At 29.6% G+C, this 9,085-nt stretch overlaps 1 protein-coding gene across 1 annotated transcript in view; it reads right to left on the bottom strand.

The window, feature by feature from the left end:
* Positions 1-3,502: 3,502 nt before the first annotated feature.
* The window catches only part of LOTGIDRAFT_120659 (hypothetical protein), a gene marked incomplete at both ends in the record, with an annotated part of 27,967 nt that continues 22,384 nt past the window's right edge, over positions 3,503-9,085 (bottom strand). The window contains 12 exons of the mRNA XM_009058443.1: positions 3,503-3,670; positions 3,916-4,008; positions 4,337-4,491; positions 5,251-5,302; positions 5,730-5,795; positions 6,174-6,290; positions 6,697-6,815; positions 7,320-7,431; positions 7,837-7,920; positions 8,087-8,206; positions 8,512-8,605; positions 8,852-9,062. Coding sequence (XP_009056691.1) covers positions 3,503-3,670; positions 3,916-4,008; positions 4,337-4,491; positions 5,251-5,302; positions 5,730-5,795; positions 6,174-6,290; positions 6,697-6,815; positions 7,320-7,431; positions 7,837-7,920; positions 8,087-8,206; positions 8,512-8,605; positions 8,852-9,062 — 1,391 coding nt within the window. The remainder of the gene's footprint in view (positions 3,671-3,915; positions 4,009-4,336; positions 4,492-5,250; positions 5,303-5,729; positions 5,796-6,173; positions 6,291-6,696; positions 6,816-7,319; positions 7,432-7,836; positions 7,921-8,086; positions 8,207-8,511; positions 8,606-8,851; positions 9,063-9,085) is intronic.

Raw genomic sequence — 9,085 nt, forward strand, 5'->3', positions numbered from 1 at the left:
TTCTAATGTACAATAATTGCAAATTGTGACAAATTTTATGTTTTGCATATACCATCATACAGTTATATAATAACTATATTTCTATCAACACATTCTATTTTAAAACTTCCACATAAACAAATATTCTACAAACAAATCTAATAGATATTACTTAAATAAATCACCATCAATTTTATTTTCCCCATTTGATTTCAAATAAATTTATATTCATAATAGAAGACTTGTCCTCACAACTTAACCACAATTAAGATGCAATTAATGTATTTTTAAAAATAAATAGAAGCAATGGCCTAAAGAGAAGACTGGTAATATACGTGTCAATTCATTATGATAGTCTACACATTTTGTCATTGGATGAAAATAATATAAACTGCTTTGCATATAGAATAATAACAAAAATCAACAAAAATATCATACAGAATAAACAGAGAGCAATAACAATACATTATAAAAACAAAATATATATATAATAAAGGGATACATTCGTGTAAATACATTATTTATCATTCAACCTGATAAGAGTTCAGTTTCAGCTATATGCATATGATTGTATCCCTTGGGATTTGCTAGAGAGTCAAGGCTTCTGTCTTAACTTCAGACTCTGAACCAGTAACTTTTTGATGAATAACAAGAGAATGGGATGTCCAATTTTAAATTTTAAAAGTAATACAGATAGCTGAAATTGAACTCTATCGGTTTGAATGTAAGTATTTACACTTAAAGCAGAGATAATATAAAGTGCAAATTCCTAAGTCTAAGTTGATTTGGTTCAATAGGTTGTATAGAATTGACAAATAGTAGTTATACAAACCCAGTGATAGAGAAGCATCCCTTGGTTTAGAAGAGAGAGCATGCATCAACCAACACAAGAGGAGCTCAGTTTAAAAAAATTACATACATTTACTCTCTGTGCACTTTTAAAAGGCATTGTTAGTTTTCTAGCATTTTTATGTGTATCAGGGACGCTGATACCATCAATTTACACCATTCCAATTTTCAATCAGATGTTGGTAGTTCCTGCAATTTGACTAAACTAAGTATTTGAAGACGCGAAGGGCCTTATGTGATAAAGCATATTGTGCGATTAGTATCCTCATCAAACCCTTTTCTTGTGGAATTGCAGGAACCAATGATTGAAATTGGAATGATGCTATCAGTGTCCCTGATACACATACATTTTTTCAGAAAACCCCTTTCATGTACAACCTTGAGTTCATTGTATTCAACAATCTTTTAAATAAATAAAAAGAATGGATGAATCAATGTCATGTGATAGTTTTTTGAAGACACTTGCACTTTTATCTCTACTATTCTGTACTGTACATTAACTAAATAGAGCTTTTATATTAATCTACACATATAAAACTAACCTATACAAAACACTTTTTGAATTTACAATTTCTTAAAAAGGGGATTCTGTTTTTTCATAGTTTGAAAAACACCAAAACTAGGTCAAACTGTTTAATTAACAATAAGTATGCTCAATATTTAATTAACCCTTTTTTTAAAAAAAAAAAAAAAATGTAAATAGAATATTTTAGAGATCTTTCAGGTATATATATTTACTTCGTTTTTAATAATGAAATTTAGCATACTGCCTCTTTAAATCAAACTCAAAATACAAATAGCCTATACAAGTTTGGAATCTAATACAATATAGAATTCTATTTCTACTTTTGAATCACAAGAACTTCAATATCAGAATTATAATGTAGATTTCTCTTTGACAAATTTTTTCCCATTAAACACAAATATACAGGTTTAAAAAAACATAGCTAATTGCATTCTTTTATTTACTATAAATAGAAGTATTTTAATTGTTTCATAACAATTCTATAACATCCATTGTATAACTTTCTAAATCAATTTCTTTGTAGAAACTTCTTTCCGATTATGGTGTTTATAACTAAAAATATAGCTGGTGAATCACCCACTGCCTTGCCTATACATAAAAGTAAATATATGTTCCTAATGAGAGAGTTTTACATATAGCATATTTTAATAAATTGACCCATAACTAGAGTGAAATGTTGAATATGGACAAAGTCCCAAAGTTACAGGTTAACAGGCATAGTAAAATTAAAAATAAAAATATCCGTCTAATGTGAATGTGACCATATACTGTGCTTTAAAATAAAGAGATTTACATCCAAGGCCCCGAAATTTGAATTATGAAATATAACAAAACCTTACTTGAAACACAACATCTAAGTTTTAGAAAAATTGATAAAAAATAAACTCAAAATATACAAAAGATACAAGTTTATATATACAAAATAGTACTCTATGTGTTTTTGAATTACCGCCTATGTGATGTTTAAATACATTTATACATAATTTACAATAATATTTGAGTTGCTATTATCAGTATACAGTAACTAATTTAGGACAAAGTCAATAAAATTTTCACGCTCAATATAACAACTAGCTCAGAGTAAATTTATTCTTTTGAGAATTTAGTAGGGTGTCTGACAAATTTCATATTTTGGCACATAAAAACTCAAGTAAATAATAATGATCAAAAGTTAAATAGGATGCTCAACTTATGTCAAACTCTCAACAGACTCATTATCTGAGACTCAAATAAATTATGTGAGACTTAACTCGATTATGTGAGTCTCAAAAAAGTAATTTGAAAAGTTTTGCGAGACTAAAAGAAGTGATTTGAGACTCACTTTATGTGAGACTCATCTTAATTATGTTAAACTAAATGTAATTATGTGAGACTTGAGTTATGTGAGGTGTTCAGCATCATTTTATGTTCTGTGAGGCACAAATGTGGGACACTTTCATATTTATGTGCCCTTAAATATCCCTTTTAATTTACTTTAATTCAGTTTAAATGTAGTTGCAGTATATTCAGATACAAGAAATTAAAAAAGTTTATATTTTGTCTGTCAAATGAACTTTTATTTTTTCCAATGTATTCCATATTTCTATTTCAGTACAAAAACTGTACACAATCATATTATGGACATGTTGAAAAAGTCCTGAGGCATTTTGCATAATACTTCTTTTGTGCACAATGAAAAAATGTACAAATGAAATTGAATGACAACACTTATGTACAGTTATTGAAATATGCCTTTCCTCCTGGTGTGCATGTATATGAGGAAATTTGTTTGAGAAAAAATGCAGATAGTCAAAATTGGACCAAAAAATTGATTCATATTCCAGTTAAAAAAAAAATATCAGATGTTTTAGGCACATTATACAATTTGGCAGTGTATTACACTTTTACAATTTAATTTCTTTTCATTAGTTTTTTAAAAATCTTAATCACATTTGACGGATTACAACAAATTTTTGAATACCAAAAAATGTGATAATGTTTTCAGGAAGTTAAATGTGTCAAACTCAATATACACCTTTCAGTATTTTACATGCTTTTCTACTGATGACAGATAATATTACCCTAAACACTACTGAAATATTCTTTACTGTATTCAAAAATTCAGCAGCATTCACAAACAGGAGCAATACAAAATTTCAAGACCACACTTTAAGATTTGGGTTTGGACTCTTCTGATATGGAAATTTCATCTGATTCTACCTTGCTAGTAGAAGCAGCATCGATATCATCAACTGTGGTTTGCATATTGATATCACTGGTATTCAACTCATGAGCTTCCATTTCTGTTAATAAAGCAGTAGCTTCTTGAAGAGTGTACTAAAAAATAGAAGGTTATTTTTGCATTATCCTCATTGTATTGTAAGAAAAACAGAACCCAGGGGCTTGATTGGTAGGACATTTTTCAAAACAAACACCTGGTCAAACCCAAAATTGTTTAGCTTGAAAATTGTGTTTCTTTAAAAAGTCTTTCTTAACTGCATTTCAATTACCTAGATTGAGGGAAATTTGACACAGTTTTAAAAGAGTACATTGTAAATATGAAATATTACTAGTATAATTACCTGAGCACTTTTGGTACGTTGAAATGATTTTCTATTGGTATCTTCATTAGACATATTAGCTGAGGTAGTGCTACTCCAATAGTGTTCACTCATCTATATAAACATATATCATTTATTGAAATGGTTAAAAAGGCAATAGATTAAAACAATGGAGATATATCACATTGAAATACAATCAACACAGTTACAAATATTCTACCTAAATGTATTATCAGTAATATTCAGATAAGAATCTTAATACCAGACAGAATTTCATGTGAACCAGAGGCTGAGAAAAAGGTGGATGCACATATAACAAGATACACTGAAATATATTCAGATGAAACAGAGTCAACAACTAAGTTCTATTACATAATTTATATCTTTATCTGAAGATATACAAAAAAAAAAACGGCTGTTATAAAAAAAAAATTTACTATACCTTTTTCTTTAGCCAGTTAACAGCCCACTGCCATTTACTTGGTGTTTGTAATAAATAATCTTTAGCTACTGTACATTCTGTTGTAAAGCTGACTAAAAACTTTATACATCTATAGGAGCGAATACTATCTGATACATGATTTAATCTTATAACAGCTGTAAAATAAACAATACATCTATAGGAGCGAATACTATCCGATACATGATTTAATCTTATAACAGCTGTAAAATAAACAATACATCTATAGGAGCAAATACTATCTGATACATGATTTAATCTTATAACAGCTGTAAAATAAACAATACATCCATAGGAGCGAATACTATCAGATACGTGATTTAATCTTATAACAGCTGTAAACTAAACAATACATCTATAGGAGCGAATACTATCTGATACATGATTTAATCTTATAAGAGCTGTAAAATAAACAATACATCCATAGGAGCGAATACTATCCCATACATGATTTAATCTTATAACAGCTGTAAAATAAACAATACATCCATAGGAGCGAATACTATCCGATACATGATTTAATCTTATAACAGCTGTAAAATAAACAATACATCCATAGGAGCAAATACTATTAGATACATGATTTAATCTTATAACAGCTGTAAAGTAAACAATACATCCATAGGAGCAAATACTATCAGATACATGATTTAATCTTATAACAGCTGTAAAATAAACAATACATCTATAGGGCTGAGTACTATATGATACATGATAAAATAAACAATACATCTATAGGACTGAGTACTATATGATACATGATAAAATAAACAATACATCTATAGGGCTGAGTATTATATGATACAAGATTAAATAAACAATACATGCATTTGGTAGCAATACAAAAATACACTTACATATCAAGCCTTCATATTTGATTTCTCTATCATCTACACAACCATCTATCACCCATTTTAATCTTGAGAGTTGGAGAGGATCTTCCATGCTCTATAAAACAATATTATTTTATCATTTTCAAAATAAATTTTATGATCTAAGTGGTGAAAGGGGCTGGATGTCAGTGGAAGGGGCTGGATGGAAGGGGCTGGATGTCAGTGGAAGGGGCTGGATGTCAGTGGAAGGGGCTGGATATTAATGTAAAGTACTGGATATCAATGTAAGGGGCTGGATGTCAGTTAAAGCCATTAGATGTCAGTTTAAGGGCATGCTTTCAGTATAAGGGCTTGCTGTTGGTTAAGGGGCTGGATGTGAGTGTAAGGGACTGGATGATGTGTAAGGGGCTGGATGATGGTGTAAGGGGCTGGATGATAGTTTCTCTCATGAGATCATTTTACCCGTAAAAAAAACCCATAAAATTTCCATAAAAAACATTTGGGAGATAATTTATTGCACAGAACAATAATAAATAGCTTACCAACAGTTCATTCAGCAGAGCAAATATTGGTTTTAATTCATTGGATGGTGAATTCATATAATGAAGCTGAAAATTGAATATAATACATCTTCAAAACCTGAATATTTTCAACTAATATATTTGCTTTAAAAATTCAAAGAATAGTCTTGTTCTGTAGTAATGGCTGGCGTCACATGAAGGAGACCATGCTTGCTGTTTATGTTTTCACTATGCAACTTTTACTGTTGATTTTACCATGATTTAGATGAAATTTTGATCAACAGATTTTTATTAGTACTTCAACAAGAAAATTCGGCTCTAATGGTAATATATGACTCTATATAACATACATGTAAGATATTGTTTAGCACTTGATTTATCCTTGTATTTTAGTTGACTCTGTATCGTACTTATAAAGATAAAGTTCAGATTTAAAATATCATGATAAAATAAAGGTCTACTTACAGCTAGATGTTTAATAACCAATAAACTAAATTTAGAATTACAAAACGCACAATATAATAACATATCAAATATAGGCTGAAGATTAACTGATGGTAATTCTTTCACAGCTTGAATAACCTGTAAATAAAATAAATTTGAAGCATTATTTCCAGAGCAATTATTTCATTATGCATGATTATTCAGAAATGCTATTAGATTCATTTGATGTCTTTACAATTGATTTGTTGTCTTGTCAACTTTTGACTTACCGTTATTATTAGGTTTGTCAGTTTTCTCCTTTGTCCTTCAATTAAAGAGCTCAAATAGACTTCATTTTGTATAATAAATTGGCCCTATTGCCCCGATTTTTGAATAAAAAGGCCTGTTAAACAGACTTTTTATTTTGTATGGCCTTAGGTGATCTAAATTATGCTCAACCTCAAACAACAGAAATTATTGCTAAGGAGTTTAAATCAACTTGAACTTATAACACTTGCTAATTTTTTCAATATATCACAATATAACAAATTTAAAAAGCACCTACCTCTTTTAAATATCTATCACTATCAACACCATAAACATATTTCTCCATATCTGAAGACATTCGTAGAAATATTTTCGGTTGAACTGTTTGTGGTTGTCGAACTGGATAATCTCCTACAGCTGAAGAAAATAAAAATTATATAAGTTTAAAATAATGAGTAAACTCTTTTATGGAAGATGATTACACTTGTAACATAAATTGCATTTTTTCATCTGGTGTTTTTTTAGACATAATTTGCTTAAAATGTGTGTTTGTGGAAAACCAATGTCTATTATCAGCAATTTGTTATTGTACCATTCATGGATAATTTAACATTCTTAGAGGAAAGTAGGTGGAGCTTAGCTTTGGTACAACAAGTCCATTTTGATGTTATTCTTGACTTGCTCAGGCTTCTATTTTATAGGATAAAACGTTAATATGATGATATATATACTACACATATCTAGAAAAGTTTCTATATCGCCCTACAATTGATGTATATAGCACTATTTTAACAGTTAATATATTTAATTATTGTATACTACATATATCTATGCAGATAATAGGAATGCATGGAAGGTTCAGGACGTTTGTGTTAATTGTCTTGTATACATATATATATAAAGTAAAAAGCCTGTACTTACATTCAGTTCTATAAGGTGCTAGATCACAGTTTAATATTAAAGAAGCTATAGAAGAATGTAAGAAACCAAACTCTCTCGCTTGAATAGAGATCCATCTTCGACTTGTGGAATCCTAGAATAAAATAAATAGGTTTTCATTGATAATGTTAATGAAGTATTAAAATAATACTCCACCCATTTCATTTGAGGGAGAAAAAGCCACAAATGAATATTTTTCTGTACCTGATTGAAGACAAGTAACGCCATGCAGTGTGTCATGAGGGAAATGTAATGACAGCAACATCAGCCTACTCTTTTACAATTTCCAACTGTTCAGGGACCTTTAACATCTCAGTTTATTGTCCTATGAAAACAACTAGAAGCTTTTTCGTTGTCAGGCCCTCAATCTCCATCACTGACAGGAGGAAAAACTAGCTTGAAAAATACTCAATTATTTTCCAGCTGTCTGAAGATTGCACAGTCAAAACAACACACTTCTAAAAGAAAAATTATCTGTTACCTTTTCTTTTCCATTTACAAAGGTATCTGGATGACCAAGTAAAAATGTGACCAGACGTTGAAAGCCTTGACGACCAAACATATGTGCACAGGCTTTGGTACCCTGAAAAAAAAAATAGACACATAAAACTTTTATTGAATTGAGATATGAATTGGTTGAATAAATCCCTAATATGATATCTTTAAGAGTATATACCCACAGAAAAACAGAAAACAAACTCTCAATAACAATTTAATCAGACTGGTTAAGCAAGTAAACTTATACGTACCATTTGTATATAAGCTAATATAAGATTAAAATACTGTACAGCATTCTTTACATTATCTACCACGTCTTTATTTAACATATGTAATAACTGTTCTAATATAGGGTCAAAACTTTTATGAGTCTGAAACAGTAAGATGGAACATTTAATAAAAATATTCATTTCATATTGGAAATAAAATGAAATGAGTTTTTGCGGGAGAGCTTTCAAAGATAACAAAGTCCAAGTTTTTGAAGCTGAAAAATTTTTTCAACCATTTAGTGATTAGAATATCAGTCCACAGACTCAAGGACTGGACGTCAAAATTATTCCAGATTCTTGAACATCAAGACGCAACATAATGCAAGCAGACATCAGTTTTCAACAGAATATAAATAGAAATAGGATTAAGTTATTTTAGAAAAGACAAACTTTGTACTTACAGCCACCCCACCATGGAGAAAGAAAGCAGACATTAGATTTTCTAACAATTCAGAAAACATCACTCTAATATCCTTATTAGGACACTCTAACAAAAATGGCCTAAAAAAATATAAATTACAAGATTCATTTAAGTATTTCAAGGTAACAAAGTTCCTATTCCAAGAACACTGAGTGAAGGCAATATATAAAGGTCATTATACCCTCAACCCCAATAAATTGCTGAATTTAGGCACTAACTGTGATGATTGGTCCATTACTGCTTTAAATAACTGCAAAATTATGCTTTGGAGAATAAAAACTATGAAGCAACAATCTTAAATCCTGTATAAGAAACAGGTTACTCACTTGATAAATTCTGAGCCTTCTTTACTGGCAAAATATTCTACAAGCCATAAACAAGCTTCTTTACATTTAGTTATAATTCTCTTTAATACATATAACCATTGATCTAGTTCCCTTCTACAAATAACATTAAAAACCCATTTATTATTGTACACTGGGAAAAAGAACATTTTCATAATTCTAGTTTTTATGAACCTTTTCTTTAATATTAGGCCTACATGATAGTTATAATTTCTA

Source organism: Lottia gigantea (genome assembly GCF_000327385.1).
Source record: "Lottia gigantea unplaced genomic scaffold LOTGIsca_34, whole genome shotgun sequence".
NCBI classification, from domain to species: domain Eukaryota; kingdom Metazoa; phylum Mollusca; class Gastropoda; family Lottiidae; genus Lottia; species Lottia gigantea.